Source organism: Aptenodytes patagonicus, chromosome 3, assembly GCF_965638725.1.
Source record: "Aptenodytes patagonicus chromosome 3, bAptPat1.pri.cur, whole genome shotgun sequence".
NCBI lineage: Eukaryota > Metazoa > Chordata > Aves > Sphenisciformes > Spheniscidae > Aptenodytes > Aptenodytes patagonicus.
The window spans coordinates 113,783,015-113,804,639 of NC_134951.1; the positions used below are offsets into that span (position 1 = coordinate 113,783,015).

The 21,625-nt window shown below is 43.4% G+C and overlaps 2 protein-coding genes across 6 annotated transcripts in view; one reads left to right on the forward strand and one right to left on the reverse strand.

Moving 5' to 3' along the window:
• Positions 1–1,532: 1,532 nt before the first annotated feature.
• MSH6 (mutS homolog 6) lies at positions 1,533–16,927 on the forward strand. 4 transcript variants are annotated; one of them, XM_076334735.1, is made up of 10 exons: positions 1,533–1,814; positions 3,164–3,366; positions 6,131–6,318; positions 7,836–10,380; positions 11,784–12,049; positions 12,677–12,794; positions 15,062–15,151; positions 15,661–15,815; positions 16,016–16,215; positions 16,773–16,927. In XM_076334735.1, the coding sequence occupies exons 1-10, from the start codon at positions 1,558–1,560 to the stop codon at positions 16,852–16,854; spliced, it is 4,104 nt and encodes a 1,367-aa protein (XP_076190850.1). In that variant the 5' UTR covers positions 1,533–1,557; the 3' UTR covers positions 16,855–16,927. The 4 variants fall into 4 exon arrangements, with proteins under 4 accessions (XP_076190850.1, XP_076190852.1, XP_076190851.1 ...); XM_076334737.1 differs by having other exon boundaries at positions 1,754–1,814; positions 7,839–10,380; XM_076334736.1 differs by lacking the exon at positions 1,533–1,814 and adding an exon at positions 2,435–2,450.
• Positions 16,894–21,625, reverse strand: part of FBXO11 (F-box protein 11) — a 77,913-nt gene continuing 73,181 nt past the window's right edge. For both annotated transcript variants that reach the window (XM_076334739.1, XM_076334740.1), the window contains exons 19-23: positions 21,453–21,563; positions 20,180–20,287; positions 18,821–18,929; positions 18,305–18,403; positions 16,894–18,226 (exon numbers count right to left, since the gene is read on the reverse strand). In XM_076334739.1, coding sequence (XP_076190854.1) covers positions 18,097–18,226; positions 18,305–18,403; positions 18,821–18,929; positions 20,180–20,287; positions 21,453–21,563 — 557 coding nt within the window. In that variant the 3' untranslated portion in view covers positions 16,894–18,096. The remainder of the gene's footprint in view (positions 18,227–18,304; positions 18,404–18,820; positions 18,930–20,179; positions 20,288–21,452; positions 21,564–21,625) is intronic.

Below are 21,625 nucleotides of genomic sequence, written 5' to 3' on the forward strand. Positions count from 1 at the left end.
TCCCCTCCCTGCCTCAGCCCATCTCCCTGCTTCTACCTGTCAGATGGATGATCAGTGTAATTTTCCAGACAGTTACAAATTTAAATAGGGTTGCCTATTTCCTGCAAACAATTGACAAAAATGTGCCACCGAAACATTAGTGCAGGTACCCGTCCTCGCGAGTGTTTTTGATAGGAACAGCAATACCTGCCGAGGGGGTTATCCTGCAGCGTGTTCCACTTCCAAGTGCTCCGCAGTCCACGTGCTTTGGAATCCCCTGGACTATTCTCAGGAAACTAAATGCAGTTGTTTTTCTACTTCAGTTTGAGGTGTGTGTAGCTGAGGACACATCAGGTTGTTTATGAAAGCAATAGATGATAAGTTAAACGGACACTGTGCTTTGAAATTCAACGGAAATAATTCAAATAATTCTTTTAGAAGGAACACGCTTTTAAAATCCTTCAGTATCGTTTGGGTTTGTGTGACCTCTTGTGGTCAAATCCCTACCTTGCGGTTCTACTTTTTTACTCGCGGTGGGAGCGTGCCTCTGACATTTTTGGCTACAGTTGTGCTGAACGGTAGGAGAGGTTTTGGCTTGCAATATCAAACGGCAATTTTAGTGAAAGAAAAAGCTACGCTAACAGACATCTAGTGACAGTAAATAATTTTTCTCTGAATTTATGCTGATAAAACTAAGTTCTTATTTTTGCTCTGTAATACTGTAGCTTAAGCACAACAGTTAAGAACCATGAGATGGATCGTATTCTAATGCATCAAAAAATTGCTTTTAAAGGACATAGCCTTACCTATGAATATGAAAAAAACACGTAGGAAGAGCAGAGGAAGAGGCCCTATTATTTTAGCTGCCATTTCTTAGCTCTACTGTGCATCTGCCAGTGGAGCCGGCTGAGAAGTACCATCTTGCAGCCTGGCAGCCGGGCCAGCCGCTGTGCAAGCTTCTCCTCTTCCCACCACACCGCTGCTCTTGCCCTCTACTGCAGAGGTGGGAAAGAAGTTCTCCAGTGCAGGTGCCACAGCTTCTCCTTCCCTGAGGATGCTTTTGTGGGACGGCCCCAGCTCATCCCATCTCAACATTAACCGTAACAACCACCGTGGCCTCACTGCAGGCGAGGAGCAGGGTTTGAAGGGCTGCAGTTAATAAGGACAGGCCTTGCCGTGAGCTGCTGAACTCGGGGAACGCCTGCCTGGGAGACCACGGCGCAGCAGGCCGGGGCGCTGCCACACGGTAGGCCCTGAGGCGCCCCAGGCCCTCTGCCAGCGGCGGGGAGAGGGAAGGCGGGGAGAGGGAAGGCGGGGCAAACACGGAGGCCCCGGCAGGGAGGGCTCGAGGAGCACCTCCGGGGGCCGGGGTTCAGGTAGCCGGGGAGGGCGCGGGCGGCGGAGCGGGTCGGGGAGCCGGGCGGCACCGCGGAGCCCCCGCCGCGCCCCCGTCAGCGGTTCCCGCCCGCGGCGGCTGGTAGCGCGCGCGCCGGGGGGCGGAGCCGGGGGCGGGGCGGCCACGCCCGGTGGCGGGTTTGGCGCGCGTGCTGGCGGCAGGCCGCGCTTCCCGCCGTGGCCATGTCGCGCCAGAGCACCCTGCTCCGCTTCTTCCCCAAGGCCTCCCCGGCACCGCCTCGGGCGGCTGCACCGGCACCCGCCCCTCCGCAGGCCGGCGCGGGGAGCCGCCGCCGCGCTCCGGGGGAGCAGAATGGCCGCGAGGCCGCCGCCGGCCCCGCCGGCGCGGCGAGCAACGGCGCACCGGGCAGAGCTGCGGCCCGGCGCAAGGAGGCGGGGGAGAAGAGCGGGGGTGACGGCGCGGCCGCCAAGGCCCCCAGGTAACCGGCGGGGAGAGAGGAGGCCGCGGGAGCGCGGCCTGCGTTGGGGGGGGGTGGGGAGGGCGAGAGCGGCAGCGCGCGCCGCGCCGCGGGGGGGGGCGGCAGCGCGCGAGGACCGGTGCGGGAGGGGGGCGGGGCGGGCGCCGTCGCCGGTTGGCGCGGGATCCCTCGGGGCGCAGGGGCGCCGGTGGCCCCCTCCCCCCCGCCGTCGTCCCCCCACCGCCCCGGGAGACGGTGGCCGCCCGCCGCCGCCTGGGCCCGCCGGGGCCTTCCCGGCGCGGGGGGCCGGTTTGCAGCGAGCCCCGCGCTTTTGGCCGCCTCACGCCGCGGTCGCTGGCGGGAGCCGCGCCGCTCGGGGCGAGCGCTCCTGAGGCAGCGCCGGAGGGTGCGCGCGTAACCTCCGCGCTGGAGGCCGGGCGTGCGGCGCCTGGGCAGGGAGGAGGCGCTCCCCAAAGCGGCGTGTGGCGATGCGGGCCAGCGGCCTTCTCCCCCGGCCTGGGTTTGGGGAGGCGGATAGGGCTGCCGGCGGGATGCCGCCGACATCGGCAGAGAGGGGATCTTATTTTTAGTTTTTCCTGTTTTGAAATCCATTTTTTCACTCGTGCCTAAATTTCCCGTCTGCTCTGTATCGCGATGGTGAGTGTCTCGAGCGTCGGCTAACTGACTGTCGCCGGTTGTTTGGGTACAGCCCACGGGAGTACCCGCAGCCATCAGCGGTGGAGTGTGGCCGTGGCTGGGTTGAAATCTCGGGGGAGAAGGAGAGAGCAAATAAAAGCTGCATCAGGTGTTTTGCAGTGGAGGCAGAGTTCTTATTTATTCATTTATTTTTTGTAGCTTGAGGGTTTTTTGAAATCTTACTCATTTCCTTTAGGTGCCCTGCCGAGAATTAGTCTCTACAGGAAAACTTGTCTTAGTTATGTAGGTTGGCAATTCATAATACGTAGTCTGCAGTCTTTTAGTTAATGTCTGGTTGGACCCAGTTACTCTCTCCCCCTCCCTGAAGAAGTCTGCTAAGAGTCTGGTTACACGTGGCTCCAGGTGGCCCTCCTTGAGCGGGGGGGTTGGACGAGATGACCTCCAGAGGTCCCTTCCGACCTCGGCCAGTCTTCTGTGACTATAAAGCTCTATCTCTGTGGGGATCCAGTAGAACTTGGAGGAGCAAATCCAAAAAACCGTTTAGGAGAAGTATTGGTGGTGGTATAGGAGGACTATATAATCCAGGTTGCACTACCTAGGAGCCTTCCAAGACCTTCAGAGGGCAAGCTGCTAAGCAGTGTGCAGTTACGTTTATGAAGGGAGCTGTTTTAAATGTTCATGTTCCTTAAATTACACATCTGTTGTCTTTGCAGTGTCTCCTGTGAGTATTCGCCTGGTGACTTGGTCTGGGCCAAGATGGAAGGTTATCCTTGGTGGCCGTGTCTCATATACAACCATCCGACTGAAAGAACAATAGTCAGAGGAAAAGGGAAATCCACTCGTGTCCACGTACAGTTTTTTGATGACAGCCCTACGAGGGGCTGGGTCAGTATTAAATATCTGAGGCCATACAAAGGTAAGAGATATTAATAAAATTTCTGAAATGGAAACACGCCACTTGTTTTGGAAAAATAGGCATGGCATGGAGTATTGGGGTATGGTGTTCTCCATAGAGAAAGAGCAGCAAAACCAAGATTAGTATTGAGTGGGAAAGCATGTTTTGTACTTTGTAAGTTAGAGAAAGCAAGTTTTTGAGGGTTACAGGTGTGTTCATGGTTATACAGTTCTTTAAACATAAAACACTAAGCCCTCTTGTTTGTTAGGTTAGAACACAAAGTTAAAGCTTGCTTATGTTTTCAAGTTTTTTCTTTTATTTCTCCCATCAATATAAAAAAGATCTAAAAGATAAATCCACTATTTCAATTTTTTAGCCCTGAAATCCTTAAAATATTATGAACGTCAAACCCAGTTTTTAAGCAGCTATTTGGGAACTTCAGTTTGTCCAGAATCGAAAGACTAGGCACAGGATGTTAGGTAACTAATTCTACTGTGGTGTTACTTCTTTTAAGCAATGCAGTACAGTTTTGTTAATAAAATATATAACTTGAGAATTCAGAGTGTTTGTTAGGGTAATGCTTGTAGTTGCAGAGCAGAGCTGGTGTTTGTCATCTTGATGAAATGACTTAGCTAACTAATGAAAATCAAATGTAATCAAGAATTAAACCAACATTTTGCATAATAAATCTCACCTTATTAATAGTCATGATCTGTTTTCCCCTTGTTTTATAATTTTACTGTTGCTGAAAACTGTAAATCATTGGCTGTAAACTGTCGTGTGTAAATCGTTGCTGTAAACTGTCATCTTGTTAGTCAAAGAAGTACTTTGGGTGTGATCAGTATTTTTTATACACTGTAGGATTTGCTTATGTCATCAGTGAAACAGCTGAATTTAAACAGTTTCTTCCTTTTTGGAAGTCAGAGTTCCATCTCATGTGATCATGTAGTCATCTTTTTTTGGCTTGTTTATACTTAAATGTACTGCACTTAGGCCATAGTTAGTTTTAAATTAAAATGGTAATGTTGCTGCCATAAGTGTTAGCATAATTTAATGCAAGTGGATTGGTCCACGGTTTATATGTAACTTTCCTGAAGGTATTTTAAAAGAATCAAATATATTTTAACAGCTTGCAGTTGCACTTAGAAGCAAATACATGTAAGGAGAATTGATCTGTTTACCAAAAGAAAAATGCAGAAAAATAAGTGTTCAAAATGTTTAAGCACAGAAATGCTGGTCTATCTAGAAGAAATGTGGTTAATGCAGAACAGAGTAAAAATATTTAAAATACATGCTTTGCATTTAAATTCAGACAAAAAGCATCTTTGTATACAAAGTAAGAGTGTTGGAGTCTTTGGGTAAGAAAATGGAGAAGTTTCTTACATTGTGTCATTGTTTGTAACTGAATAAATACAGACAGCACAGGGCTAGGCTTCTAACAGTTGGGCATGCAAGAAGTGGAGTTACATACAAGCTGGTTAAGTGAATGTGCAGGTGTTGCACGCTTGAGTATGCAGTTAAATTATATGATGAGTTTTTTTGTCCCGCCACTGTTAAATTGTCAATAGTAAATGCAAAATATTTTTAGATTGTCTCACTGCATTTGCAAAACTAAAATGGAGATCTGGTTTGTTAATGTGTTGCATTTGTGCTGTAGAAGCAGCTACTTGTAACTCCGTGCTTTGCTACTGCAAGCTCAAAGGAATGAATGTGAGAAAGAATTCTGTTTGGCTTATTTCTGAGATAGCTGGCCTCCTGCAAGGCAGCTGCCTTTTGTCTGCCGCTGACTTAGAGCTGAAGCTTCAGTTAATAGCAGCGTATGAAGGGATTCACAGGAGCGGGTGTGAGGACCTATTCAAGCAGATCCTACTGCTGTATGCAGCCAGCTAAACTTACAAGGGCAGAAAAAGGAATCGCCCTTCCCCATCTATAGCGTACTCTTATGTCCCCCTTCTTTCTTTCCCCAGGTTGAAGATATAATATGTTATATATACCATTCAGTTCTTGAGCATGGCATTAAGATGCATTTCAGCATCTTTGGGGACCCTTTCTAGAAATCGGTCTGTAGATTGGTCGGCTTTGGTTTTGTGTTTATGTACAGGCAGTGGAGGGAGGAACTGTGGTGCTCAAGGGACATGAAAGAGGATGAGGGAACGGTGCAGCTATTAATAGTCGGCTTTGCTTGATACCCTGCAGTGTCAGGCTGAATTGCCAGCATGATTGATGATCAGCTAATCTGGCTAATAGGTTAGTGTTGGGTCTGGACGCCTTGCTGCTCTTACAGGAGCAGTTTGAACGGCCAGCAGAGCTTTAGCCAAGAGGTCTATGTCATAGATGACTGGCGCCCATAACTTAAAAGATAACTTTATGGTTGAACTTACCTATCATTGCTAAAATAGCCGTGTGGTCTCAGTCAGGTCTGCTGCACTGCTAGTATAAAGTGTGCTTTTCAATAGTAACTATAGTTAGTGTGAGGGTGTTTAGAGCTTAGCTTAGAAGTATTCAGATGTGGTAATGAGTTACAGAAATAGAAGCAATTCTTCAAGTGTTCGTGTACTAGGCAGGCATTTCATTTGTGAGTGTTTAGACTTCTTCTAGGGGTAGTTTATCAGGCTGAATGAGTGATGGGTTGCTATATTTAAGACATGGTGGGAACGACTGGTAACAACACAGAATTACACTAGTTGTCTGAATCCATTTAAAAGTGAAGTATGAACGCTAACTAAAGGACTGGCTAAATGCTAGACAAACTTCAGTTTCTGACAAATTTTTTGTGGTTTTACAGGTTCATCAGATGGGGAGACGCTGAAGGGAGGTATGTTTTATAGTACAAAGCCTGAAATTAAAAGAGCAATGGTGCTCGCAGATGATGCCATGAATAAAGATAAAACTAAGCGGCTTGAACTGGCAGTATGCAGTGAACCTTCAGACACGGAGGAGGAGGAGGAGGAAGAGGAAGAGGAGGAAATGGAGGTAAAATTTTTCTTACTTGCTGTCATTTTCAGAAATAGTGCTAGAACTTGGAAGCTGTCTCTTGGAACTAAGCATGGAATATCCTGCAATTCTCTGGTACAGTAATCACAGCTTATCTGCTCTTTAATCATGCATGCATATGTATCCATGTCTTTTTTTTGTACTGCTTCTGTGTTGTCAGGTCATACGCTGTTCTCTCACCTTTTCTAGTTGGAAACACAAGTCTAATATCTCTTTGGTGTTCTGTATGGTAAAGACTGACCTCCGAAGCTACTTCTCTAACTCTTCATTGATTGCTCCCTGGGTAACCCAGGTGATCCACTTTCTCACTCATAAAGTACTTTTTTTCTGGTACATCTTTTTATCTTCTCTATCTGCTATTCATATTCCAAGTTCCTCTAAGTTCGATCTGAAGTTTTAATTTGTCATAACGTAGACATTTCTAACTTTTTGAGTATTCATCTTAAGGCGTTAAATTGGATTTTTGGAGCCTGCCCTCATCTTGTAGAGTAGCGCTAAAATACAAATTCTTGTGCTGTTAACACCAATCTGTTGGTGAGGTAACTAAAAAGAGATCTTTTATTGTGTTGTGTTGTGAATGATTCAAATATTATTTCAGTACCACCATATGCATTGCAATAGATTTATTTGGAAAGGAATGGTATGAGTAAACTGTCAATGGGATAATGGTTTTCTGCACCTCTTCTGTCAGCGTGGCCCACTTACTCTTCCTCCAGTGTGACATTGCCCCGAGGGACGGGTGCCACTCCAAGCATTGTGTTATGTTTGTGGCAACAGCGCAGTGGGCACTGGCACTTTTACTCATTACAGTCCCTCCACTGCTGTTTTTCTCCAGCAGTGGTGCTGGAGTTCTTAAAAGTTTCAGGCTGAAAAGGCAGACAGTGGAGTTTCTTGTCTTTCTCCTAGACATGCATGATCTTCTTGAAGATTACAATAAGGTAGTATGTTTGCAGGTGGGAATAGGTAGTTAACTCAAAAAAAAAAAAAAAAAAAACAACCACAAAAAAACCCCAAAACCAAACACAAAACCAACAAAAAACAAACCAAACCAAAAAAAAAAAAACATGGGCAAACCTCACATAGGCTAGTACAGAAAGGCTGCAAAGCCCAATCACATTTCTGACATAGGTCAGTAGGAAAAAATTACAGCACAGAGTTAGCTTCTGGAGGCGTTTCTCCTTTGTGCTGAATTTCATATACCATATGCCTTTCGTCCAGTTTAAATGTTTTGTTCATCAGCATCGCTTATGCAAAGTAACGAACGAGGCTGTAAAGAATACAAAGAGGAGTAATTATGCCACTGGCCGGTAGCAGTTTGTTAACCAGAAAAAAATTAAATTCTGTGAAGGTAAATGGAGTTGGCTGTGGCTCTGCTGTCTCTTGCTTGAAGTATCATAGCTACTGCATTATCGCACGTTTTTGCGCTTCCCTTTGCAGCAGCGATACTTTACTGTGTAGCCAGAATTTTCTATAGGTAAAATAATTTATTTTTCCAGCAGATGAGTGAAAGTGCATCAGGCAACAGTGATGACTGCAATAGTGAGGAGGATGTGAAAAGTAATAAGCGAGTAACGAGCAGGGAAAGTGCCATAAAAGCCAAAAGAAGAAGAGTGTTGGATTCTGACAGTGATCACGATGGCTCTGACGTAGAGTTCAAGCCTGATGTGAAAGAAGTGGCAAGCAGCGAGGAAGCTAGTAGTGGGGTGGATGAAAATGAATCTACTGACACAGAGACGGACGCAGAGAGTGTTGCAGAAAGTCCCATAAAAGTCCCTTCTAAACGAAAGAGAAGAGAGATAAACAAGCCTGCTAAAAGGAGTAGCTTAGAAAATGAATGCTCTGAAATGCCCAAAAGAGCAGCAACGGTTTCTTTAGAAGCCAAGTCTAAGCTGACATCGTTTGCAGCACCTGAAAGTTTTGAATCTCAAGCAAATGCTTGCAGCGGAGGCATCAGTGGCTTCGCAGTATGGGAACATGAAAAGCTTGATTGGCTGCAGGAAGGGAAAAAGAAAGATGCGCACAGGAAACGGCAGGGTGACCCTGATTATGACCCATGTACTCTATATGTACCCGAGGACTATCTCAACAAGTGTACGCCAGGAATGCGGAGGTGGTGGCAGCTGAAGAGTCAAAACTTTGATGCTGTGATTTTCTACAAAGTTGGAAAATTCTATGAGTTGTATCATATGGATGCAGTCACTGGCGTAAATGAGTTGGGCCTGATCTTCATGAAAGGTACTTGGGCCCATTCAGGTTTTCCAGAAACTGCGTTTGGCAGATTCTCTGATGTTCTAGTGCAGAAAGGCTACAAGGTAGCCCGTGTTGAGCAAACAGAAACTCCCGAAATGATGGAAACGCGCTACAAGTCAATGGCCCACCCAACAAAATTTGACAAGGTTGTACGCCGAGAAATATGCAGAATCATCACCAAAGGAACTCAGACTTACAGTGTTCTGGACTGTGATCCCTCTGAGAACCATAACAAATACCTTCTGTGCGTTAAGGAAAAAGAAGACTCCTCTGGACAACGTGTTTATGGGGTCTGCTTTGTTGACACGTCGGTGGGGAAGTTTTACGTAGGCCAGTTCTCAGATGACCGGCACTGTTCGAGGTTCAGGACTTTAGTAGCGCATTACACTCCTGTGCAGGTACTGTATGAGAAGGGGAACCTGTCTGTGGACACACAGAAGATACTGAAGGGCTCACTTGTTTCTTGCATTCAGGAAGGGCTGATCGCTGGTTCCCAGTTCTGGAATGCATCGAAAACACTAAAAGTCCTTCTCGAAGAAGGCTATTTCAAGGAGAAACAGAACCCTGAAAATGGATGTTCTCTGCCCTCTGTAATCAAATCTCTGACTTCAGAGAGCGACTCGCTGGGATTAACTCCTGGTGAAAACAGTGAATTAGCTCTGTCAGCTCTTGGGGGATGTGTCTTCTATCTCAAAAAATGTCTGATTGATCAGGAGCTGTTATCGCTGGCAAACTTTGCGGAGTATGTCCCTGTGGATATTGATACTGCAAAAACTAGGAGTTCAAGTAGTTTCTTTGCCAAAACTGACCAGCGGATGGTGCTGGATGGAGTCACCCTGATGAACTTGGAAGTCCTGCAGAACGGAACCAATGGAACCACAGAAGGTACTTTGTTGGAAAGGATTGATTCTTGTTGTACGCCATTTGGGAAGCGGCTCCTCAAACAGTGGCTCTGCGCTCCGCTTTGTAATCCTAAATCCATCAATGATCGTTTAGATGCTGTTGAGGACCTTCTGGCAGTGCCAGATAAAATGTCTGAAGTTAGTGAGCACCTGAAGAAACTTCCTGACCTTGAAAGGCTGCTCAGCAAAATTCACAGTATTGGATCGCCACTTAAAAGTCAGAACCATCCTGACAGCAGGGCCATCTTTTATGAAGAAATCAAATACAGCAAAAAAAAAATTGCTGACTTTTTGTCTGCACTGGAAGGGTTTAAAGTAATGAATGAAATTGTCGATGTCATAGAAGAAATTGCCAGTGACTTCAAATCTAAAGTCCTTAAGCAGCTAGTCACCCGCAAAGCCAAAAATCCAGGCGGCCGCTTCCCAGACTTGAGTGCAGAGCTTCAGAGATGGGATACTGCTTTTGATCATAACCAGGCTCGAAAGACAGGAGTGATTACTCCGAAGGCGGGTTTTGACCCCGATTATGATAAAGCACTACAGGATATTAAAGCTGTAGAGGAAGATCTTCACAAGTACCTGGATAAGCAACGCAAACTGCTTGGATTCAAATCCATGCTGTACTGGGGGGCAGGCAAAAACCGGTACCAAATGGAAATACCGGAAAGTGCAATATCACGTAATTTGCCTGAGGAATACGAGTTGAAGTCAACCAGGAAGGGATATAAACGTTACTGGACCAAGGAGATCGAGAAGATGCTGGCTGCAATGGTTAATGCTGAAGAGCGCAGAGATGCAGCACTAAAAGACTGTATGAGGCGTTTGTTTTACAACTTCGATAAAAATAGCAAAGACTGGCAGACAGCTGTGGAATGCATCGCTGTGTTAGGTAAGAGGTTTTCTTCATTTTGACATATAGTAAAAATACTCTTGTATCATAAATGATGAAATCTGATCTGGATAAGCACAGAAGGCTTGTTGCCAGCTCTTAAATCTGTAGTTTAAAAACTCTGATTGTGATAACAGCATTGGTAATTAACAGTGATCACCTGTTTCCTTCCTGTCAGTAAACGGCAGAACAGTTGCTGGGTCTCGGTGTTTGCAAGCTCTTTCTTCATTCCCGTTGTGTGATTGTAGGTGTGCAGCTGAGTATTTCTCACACTTCAGCGTAGCCTGGTGGGTCTCTCGCTGCTTCTAGGATTCTTGTGTATGGATTAGTAGCTTCTTATTAAATGAAGGCAGTGATGCAGATGGAGGTGTAAAACTCTTAACCTGCTAGTCATCTCCTTTCCATCTGAGCAGGCCGCTTTCTCAGCGGCCTTTAAAAATAAAAAAGTGGTCGTTATCACTGCCTTGAAGAAGGTAGTCTAGTAGGAAGACTTCCCCAAATCTTCCTTAAATTTCTGGGGTAGAACGGTCTCCTGTATTCCCTTCTCAGGACCGGCGTACTCTTGTACTGTGAATTTTTCTGCTAGCATGAGGCACTCTGGGATGTCTTTGTTCCAGGGAAAAATGAAAGCACTCTCTGAATGCCACTGGGGCAGAAAAGGGAGGACAGGCAGGCAGCGAGTGTTCTCGGAATGGGTTCTCTGAGTGGGCTGGGAAGCAGTCGCATTAGCTACACCACAGTACCAGGGCAAGTACTGAATTGATTTTCAGTAGAGAGGGAGACAGCTTTCAGGCTCAGCTGTAATATGTGTACATAAAGTCTCTAATATCAGGTAACATGGTCTCATTTTGTAGGTAATCAGCTTTTAGAACCATCGAGCTAGGCTAATTGAGGGGGGTTGTGCTGCTGCTTTCTGCCAGGCCAACAGAATTTTAATATTTATGTAAAGTTATTCTGGCAACTTTCAAGCAGTATGATGATTCTTGGCAAAGTAATGCACTGTCACAGAAGATTCCTCTTTATGATTTCCTCGTCACTTATCTTGTTCCAAATTAAAAACCAATGCAAGAAAATAATATTTTATATATGGACATTAAAAAAAAAAAAGCGCTTTTGAAGTGAAATGATGTGGATTTTAAAGACCTTTAAACTAAAAACTAGAGGGGAGGATTTTTAATCTGACATCAGCAGAAATCCTGAAGGAATGAGGAAAGACATTGTGAATATCCCCACCTTTTACCTGTTCTTCCCGAGTACTTCTTGGGTGTTTTCCTTAACAGGGAAATGGAGTGGAAATGGAAAATTGTGTTTACAAAAATGCTATTCAATAAGTAAATGCATTCCAGTGAATGAATAAAGAACGGTGAAAGCGTGACTTACTGGAATTTCTCTTAATCTTATAGATGTCTTGATGTCCTTTGCTAACTACAGTCAAGATGGTGACGGACCACTGTGCCGACCTGTAATTCTACTGCCTGTGGATAGTGCTCCTCCCTTCCTGGAACTTAAAAATTCACGCCATCCGTGCATTACAAAAACTTTCTTTGGGGATGATTTTATTCCTAATGACATTGTGATAGGAAGCAAAGATGAAGATAGCAGTAGTGAAGCTTCATGTGTGTTAGTAACTGGCCCGAATATGGGTGGCAAATCTACGCTCATGAGACAGGTGATTGACTATCTACGTAAGATCGAATGTTCCAGAGTACCGCTGTGTTTCACATAAAGGAATTGCATGACTTGACTGTTTATAAATGTCAAAGGAGGTCCCAGCAGTGGTCTTCAGGGTGTGCAGCACAGTACAGCAATTACACTGTAAAGACAAAATATAATCTGGTAGAAAATGCCTACGTTTAGGTAGGAGATTTTCTACTTTCGCTTACTTTAGTGAGGAGTAAGTTCTGTTTCTCTTACGAGAGGGGGTTGGGAAAAAGTGATAGAGTACTTTTTATCTTTTTCAAGTGGCCTTATCCAGGACTTGGCATCATCTGGCAAAAGATGCTTCTGCAGGTTGAACAAGATGAAAATAGAGATCAGCGGCAACTGGGAAAGCAACAGGGAGTTTGCTTTATAAACACTGCTTGCTGCGATAACTGGTGTTTTGAGGGCTTTCAGAGTAGTTTAGTCCTACTTGAGATTGTGATGCTGCAGCCTGGAGCTGTTAAAACAGTAGGAAGCTTTATGTCCTCTACTCCTTGTTTTAGGGGAAGGGCAGTTTCATTCCCTCGTTCTTTGTGTGGAACTGAAGCTCCAAGCACACAGTAAAAATTTAAATGTTTTAATGTTTGTTCTGCAGGCTGGTCTCCTGGTTGTAATGGCCCAACTGGGATGCTACGTACCCGCTGAAGTCTGCAGGCTTACACCGATCGACAGAGTATTTACGAGACTTGGCGCCTCAGACAGAATTATGTCAGGTGAGTTCCTGAAATCCAGCTGTCCAAAGTGCTTTTGCCACCGAGCGAGTTTCTCTTCTTGCTTTGAGTGGCAAGTTGGAAAGGGATAGTCTGTTGATTTTGCAGGGAGAGCTGGGAAGCTAATTTGTTGTCTCTCATTGTTCAGAGTAGAAACAGGATTGTAGTTACGCTTGGTTTGTTTGATATGTCTGTCCTCCATTATTTTTGACAGACGCATAGGACCACTTTTTAATGAATTTTAATACCAAAAGCCTGCCTTCCAGCTGGGTGCAAGTCTGAGGAATATCTTTTTGGGTATTGTACAGTTGACTGTGTACTACTTACATAGGTATCTTTTTCTAAGTGTTCTGGAATAGGACAGTGATGTTCAGGTAGCTGTTGTAGAGTTGTTTTTGTACCTTCTCGCAAGGACTAGAGGTCCCTTGTGTCAATCGGAATGCCTGCCTTATGTCTGAAATCAGATTTCTTCAGACGATGAAGAGCGAGGCAGGCTTCCTTCTTGGAAGCAGTAGTTGACAATTCTTGGCGTATTTTGTTTCTTCCATGGAGAGGAAGACAGAAGTGGAGGGTGACACAACAACTGCAATGGGAAAGCCTGCCTGTTGGTGGTAGGCAAAGCGTCACGGGGCTAGAAAAACCAAATATTTTTTTGTGGTAATAAGAGCAGTTATCACAACTCATTGAAGGAGGGTGCAGATTTTCTGTGATCTTTGTGCTGAAAAATGTGGGTCAGTGAATATGAAAGGAGTTAAGCCTACCGAACTTGTTGCACATAAGGAATTTGGAAATGAATCATTCTGAGTTCTTAATTAAAAAAAAATATTTACACTTCCCCAAATCAAGGCTTTTCTTTGCAGCTAGAGGATTTTATTAAGGCTTTCTTTGCCCAGCTATTTTCCATTTTGTTTAATTTCAGTACAAGAAGAAATCTTAAGAACGGAAGAGTACTTAAGTGCTTATGCTAGAAATAAAACCTGCCCTTTCTAGGCCACCTCTTCTCTTGCAGAAAAATGTAGCATTTTCGACTTTTTTTCTATCAACTGAGAGCTATTCTTTTCTCTTCCAAATATGTGCACAAATGTTTTAACACTTCACATCATGAGGCTGAACGCTGCACAGCAGAACTAGCTTTGAAATCTGTTCTTGACGCATTAGTTTCCACACTGTGCAGAAATGAAAGCACAGCAACAGTTGTTCCATGGCACTCATTTTGTAAGGGATGTCAACAGGACTTTCATGAAGTAACTTTTAAGTAATATCATTTTAAAATTGCCTACGTAATTTTAGGGGTTTATTTTCTAGAGTGAATAAATGGTTATTCCTAACACTGTTAAAAACATTAAATCCTGAAAATTTCTTTAAATAAATGCAGAGAATCGGGATTGCTGGATGCTGCTTAATAATTCATGATGAAGAACTTACTTGGAGCACAGCAGTGCTCATGCAGCACGAGTACAGGAAGTCAGTACTTGCCTGCTCTGGAATAACATGAATTGCTGCTGCATGTGATTATTTGGAATGCACCCTACAAAGAACTAGTAAATCTGGACTTCTATACATGTGGATTTATCATGCGCAAGGGTCTGAATAATTGTGTATGTACTTCTGCTTGTAATCGCCTAAAAAACAATTTCAGGTCTAAATTTCAGGCCTCGTATTGTCTGGGTTGCTGGAACTCCTGTAAGACGTTCAGTCCTTAGCAGCAGCATATTTCTCTTGTCATACTTCACTCGAGTAGAGTACGTATAAGTGCAGCCTTAATTATCTGAATAATTCATTACCTTATGACATCAACAGCCAAACCAATAAGTCTAGTCTCTTAGTCTTTTTTAAGATTTTCTGCTTGCTTTTTCACACTGAAAAGCCACACACTGTAGGCCTGCCTCGTGCATTTAAGAGCAAGAAGGGGCAAAAGATTCTCCCCATCTTGTATCCTTTGTGCCCCTTTTTGTCCAGCTGGTACATCTGACCCGTGCTATTAAAAGTAGACAGAAAAGGTGGCCTAAAACTTACCTACTCAATTGTATGATGAGTACTTGTGCCTGTGCCTGTACTCTTAAGGAACCAAAACCTGCTTTTTCTGGCAAATGGAGACCCACCAGTTTCATGCTGGACAAAGCGCTTGACAGCAAAGTGAAGATGAACAAAAATATCAAGTTTTATTTTAGCTTGACCAAGCCTCTAGTGCAGATTAAATGGGGGCTTAGTTGTGGTTTTCAGATGTTTGACTACTTAGTGGCTTTTTTTTTTTGTCATTTCTTTTAAAGGCGAAAGTACCTTCTTCGTTGAATTGAGTGAGACTTCCAGCATTCTCCAGCATGCAACAGAGCATTCCCTTGTGCTCGTGGATGAACTGGGTAATTAGTCTATTTTGTAATAGATGGAAATTAAGATTAAAGACTAGCTGTGAGGTGGTTGGGCTGTCTAAATGGCAACCAAGTACACAGGGGCAGTTTTATCATAATGCTCCTAATGTTTTAACTGGTCAGTATCTATGTAATTTTCTCTAAAACATGCATTTCTGAGGTGCCCTGGGAACTAATACAACACCTCTCACCCCCCAGTTGTTATTAGCCTACTTCTAGTTGAGGTTTTCCCGCTTTCCTTTGCATAATTGCTTGCAGCAAGTCTCAAGAGAGCAGAAATGTCGTCTTCTGCTGTGCAGAAGAGAGCGATCGTTATAGGGCAAATACTCAGGTCACTTCACCCTGATGCTGGTGGCCTTCACTGCTCACCACTGTTTGACTGTGGTGAGCAATCACTGTTTGTCAATCATCCACACAGCAAAGAGGGAGAAAAAGAAACAGATGAATTGATACATGGCAAACAACGCATTGCCTTTTTCCTTGCTTTTCCATTTCTCCAGGCAGAGGCACAGCTACTTTTGACGGAACAGCTATAGCGAGTGCAGTTGTGAAAGAACTTGCAGAGAAAATCAAGTGTCGGACCCTGTTCTCCACCCACTACCACTCGCTGGTAGAGGACTATTCGCACAATGTGGCTGTGCGGCTTGGTCACATGGTACGTGCAAGTGTAACGTACGAGTTGTGAGCACTAAAGTAAAGGATTTTTCCTTGTGGCTGGCAGATCTCGTGCTGTGCGTGCTTTTCTGCACTCTTCTGCCCAGGGTCAGAGGTGTCCTGAGAAAAGGATGTGACGTTTCATGCAGTTATTAGTCTGTAAGTATTACATGCACTGACTTGTAACGTACTTTTTTCTAGGCATGTATGGTTGAAAATGAGAGTGAGGATCCAAGCCAGGAAACAATTACATTCCTGTATAAGTTCATTGAAGGAGCATGTCCAAAGAGCTACGGCTTCAATGCAGCAAGACTTGCTAACATTCCAGAGGAAGTTATTCAGAAGGGGCACAGAAAAGCCCAAGAGTTTGAAAAAATGACCATTTCACTGAGAATATTTAGGTAAGGCCGTGGTTTTCCGTTTCCAAGTTGCGCATTGCTTAGTAGGCATCCATTTTAAGATTTGGGCAGTGGCTTTTGCTCATAGTCTCACAGTAGAGGGGGAAGTTAAAACTATTTTTGTGAATATCAGATGTACTTCACAAGCAGTGAGGGAGGGAAGTACTAAAGCCTGACTACAAGATGGCAGATATGATGAGTAATGCAGTATTTTAAGCCTTGGGTCACTGTGCTAGTCTCTAGGGCTAAGAGCTTAATTTGCATAGAGGTGCTGGGCTGGCTGTGAGCTGAGCCAAACTGCAGGAATGCGTGAATAAGCCCAGTGCTGATGGCTGCTGCGCAGTGCTTGGGAGGGGGGGGGGCGGCGGCACCGGGGGACACTGCAGTCGTACTAGAAACCCCGTGGCTGCCTCCGTGTTAGGCAGCGATGGCTGCTGGCAGCCTTTACACCAGACACGAAATGGCATCTGTGTCTTCTAAAGCTGTGCAAGTGACAGGAAGCTTGGGCTCTGCCCCTCGGTGTCTGTGTCCAGTAAAGCTGACTTTGTTACTCTCCTTAGGTATCTGTGCCTGGTGGTGGATGGTGCAACACGCGATGCACATGCTGTTCAGAAACTTACTGCTATGATCAATCATCTTTAAGAACACAAGTGTTTGTCAAAAAGGTGGTATCAGACAACGTTATGATCTAATAAACTTTATTTTTTAAAAATGACCATTTTTCCATTGTCTTTCCTAGGAAATTAAACCCTTTAATTCTTACCTACCCTCTACATAATGGTTATTGAGTACTCCACAATATATTAAGTCTAGATGTTATGGTACATGCATACACTTTCAGGCTGTTGATTACCCACTGTCACCAATACACATAAATGGAAAAAAGCTATGAAACTGTATAGGGCTGTATATATACTTGTCTCAGCTTCATTAGAGCAGGAAATTGCTGTGATTTCCAGCAGGTTATGTAAGTAATGTCCAGACTGTTCAAAAAAAACTATGAACAGAGTAAAGTACAAGACTGTTTTGAGGAGACTTTCTACCGTGTACTTTAAAACATAGTAAAATTTCATTCACAAAACTTAGTTACATGGGTACTTTGTTTTATAGTGCATTATAGTCTAGGAAGTCTCATTAAAACACTCGCTTTTTTTGTTAGGGTGGTTTGAGTACAGACTATTGCTGGGGCAGGGAAGGAGATTATTCTAACTTCAGAGGACACCAGAAAAATTGCTGGATATAATTTAAGATTAGTGTTTTCTCTTTCATAGAAAGAACGTACATACTGGGACATGAGTACAGTTACAGCAAGTCTAGGTGTGCTAACAAAACAGGACACATTCAAGTACAATAAGATTTTTTTTGCTTGAAATTAGAAACAAACTACATGAGATTAAAGCATTAAAATCATATTTCTCAATCTGAATAAATGTTAAAAAATCAAAAGAAATGCAGAAGTGCTAGCTCACATTTTTTACCATGTTACAAAAGCAATTGGTACCCATGTCCATAAAGGCAGCAACAAAGAATGCTGCTTGTCTACAGAATAGTACTACTGCAAATTGGACTGCGTTTCAATGCTACTTGTAAAAACACCAGCTTTCAGAAGTTGGTATCTGTACAAAATTGCAGCTTATTTTTCTTCACTTCTGTCCCTTCAAAGTCTTTGTTTACACAGTAATGCTAAAACGCCCAGTTCTGTTATCCTGAGTCAACATATTGCCACTTTCTTTTTTGGTAGGTTGAGCTCCATAGTGTCAACACCTCACACATCCGCTTTAATACAGTCTCTTTCTGCAGAAATGGGCAAGTATAACTTCCTCCAAAAAAAAAGTTTTAACAGTTACGATATTAGAATGGCAGGACTTTCTTTCTGAAAGGAATTCAGTTGTGCTGCAATGTATTAGATTCTATAGGTGGAGCAGAGTCATATAGTGTATCTGTATCGTGTGTAGGCTCTCCAGCAAGCGTACAGGGATTAGACAGTGTTCCAGCACCACAGTCACAGAAAAACCTAGGAAGAAAGAGAGCTCTTCAGTTTCTACTTTACTTGTGTTGTCAAAATTGCTCAACATACTCGTTCGAAACATACCTATCATGTCTAATGAATTCTACGTCGTGTCCTTGATGGCACTTCTTGATGCAGTTCACACATATGGCATTACGGTCTGTGGTGTTACAGGTGTGACATCTGAAGTAAAACACATCACGTCAGGCATGAATCAAAAAATGATGAGCTGAGAAAAGTGCTTGGGGGGGGGGGGGGGGGGGCGGGCAGAACAGCACTAAAGAAAGGATGTGCACAGGGCTGTAAAACTTGGGAATTTTATGTGAACCTGGATTTCATGGCATACTTTTGGTTCCTTGTTTCGAAAAAGCAGTTCTGTATAATCCCTTAGGCTCAGGTTCACAGGAACAATACATTCTCCTCAAGCCCACAGTGAATTCAAGACAATAGGAACTTGTTTAATCCTCTTCTATTGCAGTTGAGGAAGAGCACACATTTGGGTGTTAACAGACACATGGCAACTGTTTTAGGGGTCCTGCTAGAAGAGAAATTGTTTTTATTTGAAAACCTTACTGTAGGTGATGGAAAAGAACCCGTTACCTGTAGAAGTCATGCATCGGATAGCTGGTGTAACTTGATATCTTATATAAACACTGGCCTCTACTGACAGCTTTTTCTATGGCATCTTGATTGTTCATTATTTTGTTATCTGTTGGGGAAAAAAAAAGCCAAGAACTAATCACACCTGGATCAATGACTTTTTTTCTTGAGGTGTTAAAGCAGAGCATTCGGAACAGTTAGTTCTATGCCTGCACTTTAGTTTTGGCATTTAAGCATATCAAGTCCTCAATGCCAGATTACAAGGCAGATGCCCAGCCAGTGCAGCGCACTCCTCAGACCAGAAAGACTGTTCCTCTTTGCGTGCATTGCATAAAATACCTGATAAGCCTTCATTTAAATACTCCTTGTGAACTAAATAAACGGTTAGAGAAACAAGCCTTCCTACCAGGCTTAAGTTTTCTGTTGAGAAGTCTGAAACCCAAATGTTTGAAAGCCTCTCGTCTACCATAAGGACTTTTACACATCCCTAGAAAGCAGAAAAGCATGGCTCTTCCCCCAGGGGAGTTTAAGAATAAAGCACTTTCCAACAAAACAGAGGTGGGAATTAGGTCTGACCACCTCCAGCATTTAAAAGACGTGTCCGAGGCATAGCGAATTTGATAATCCCCTCTGTTATTCAGCTACTAGATCTTCTGTCAAGTCCCAAAGTGCACCTAAGCTGTGAAGCAGAGAGCCAGAGCTTGAGTTTTACGTGGTGTAAAGAACATACAGGAAAAGGCATAACAAGTATAGCCAAGCAGGTAAAAATTCTGCAAACTCAACTTTTTTTTTTTCTAGAATAACCTCCTGGAGCTGCCTGGCATTCAAACCATCACTCCAATCTCCTCCAAGAGGATCCTGTCACATGCACGCTTCCCCACTATACATAGGAATTTTATGTATGTAAACTGTTCCTACTTTCTGAAAAAAGTGATTTGGGATTGTGACTATTCATGCTTTTAGATCCTAGAAGCCAAGTGAGGCATGTTTATTTACCGGACGCTTGTTTTCAGGTATGTGACAAAAGACTTTCCATTATACTAACTTAGAATTGGAATTTGAGATGTGCCAAAGACCAGTAGCCAGTTCGGAAACAATTTTGAGACAGGAGAGCTAATAACAGAGTTTTAATATGGTAGGAAAACCTTAAGTTACCTCTGAAGTGTCTGGCTGTCTAAAAATCTAAGGTAGCTTAGCTTGGTTTATTACCTTCAGCTGAAACTCTTAGTTACAACTCAGCTTAAGGTGGTGCCAAATCTGAGCTAAAAATGGAAGAAATGGTACGACAAACCCAAAACCCAGCACCAAATAAAAAAAATGCAAAGTGAACAAACACAACCAACGAGGGCTCAGGCTCACCTTTCATCGTGACGTTGACACCAGATGCTAGAAATAAACCTCCAAAGCGGTTGTTGAAAATCTGATTGCCTTCTAATGTTGCCGTTGCGTGATTTGTTATTTCAATACCTTTATCAGGTCAGGGGAACAAAGAAGAGAAAAGAAAGTGGGAAAGTTAAATCCTTACTGATTGTGCATTTGTACCTCTCTCATGATCTATAGTTTGTTCATTTTTTTTAAACCATCATAAACTCAGGGGGAAAAAAGGAAAATGACATAGCTAGAAATTGCACTGTAATTTGCAATAAAACTGAGGTTCAAATACTTCTGTAGAATCCTTTCCAAGAGCTATGGCTGGCATGCATGGTTTCTGGTAGTAACAATACAGTACTAGTTTATCTGATAATAAAACGGTACTATGACTCATGTATTTTCAAGAGGGATATGATTTTTGGGTGCTTAAACCTGTCATCTTCACATATATTTGAAAGTTCTTGTGCACATACCTTACCCTTTTTAAAATATCTTTTAAAAAAAGTTCTCAAGATGGGCACCTAAAATTCACTTCTTTAAATCTTAGCTTTTATCAGTAACCCATGTCTTCCAAGTCATTTGTCCAGGGCTGCTCTTGACAGCAACCTATCCTTCCCCCCCACCACACTGAAACAACACCTTTAGAGGCTCTTCTCAGAAAACTCGCTTCTTCTGAAAGAAAGATGGGAGAAAACTCAAGAATGCAATTTTAGTTGAAATGGAATGGAACAAGACGTATGGAACTGCGATCATTAAACAGTAAATTGCACAGAAATCACTATTAAACATCCTTCATCTCTTTTGGAGTAAGAAACGCTCATTTTAATCATTTTTCAAGTTTGTGGAGTGAGAATGTTGAACTTGAGATGCAATTCAAATCTCTTTAAAATGTATATTTGCTCTGTTTCCTAGGTTTTAAAGCAGTGATAAAACATTCAAACCAGCATCCAGCAGATCAACTATAAGTATGTCCTAGACAGCTTTATCAATTACTTCTAAAGTAAAATAATGAAAAGGTATTTCACAGAAAAATGAGAAGGCAGAATATGTGTTGTTTCTCAACATGCTAGTAATTCCAGAGACTGCTGTTAAGATATTCTGGCTACAATTCTGAATTCTCAAATGATTTCTAGAATACACTGAAGGATATCCCAATCTCTTAAAATGGCTAAATACTGTGGGTAAAGAAACTCAGAGTTAGCTTTGTGAAGAGCTTACTCTAAGCTCTAACACTTCAAAATTGGATTTAAACAACACAAACCTGCAGCAAATCCATCAAATATTCGATTTTTCCTTAGCACAGGGTGGCTATTGGTGCTGATAAGAACACCGGCTTGAGCATTCCTGAAGATATCGTTCTCTTCCAGAAGACCTATGACAGACCAACAAACATGACATTTGAGCTTGTTAGCATTTCCTTACCTGTAACCATTC

Bases quoted from the DNA above. Each gene is read 5' to 3' on its own strand.
- MSH6 (XM_076334735.1), top strand. From the start codon at position 1,558: ATGTCGCGCCAGAGCACCCTGCTCCGCTTCTTCCCCAAGGCCTCCCCG. The intron at 1,815-3,163 runs GTAACCGGCGGG...TTGTCTTTGCAG, and splicing joins GCGGCCGCCAAGGCCCCCAG to TGTCTCCTGTGAGTATTCGC. The intron at 10,381-11,783 runs GTAAGAGGTTTT...TTAATCTTATAG, and splicing joins GGAATGCATCGCTGTGTTAG to ATGTCTTGATGTCCTTTGCT.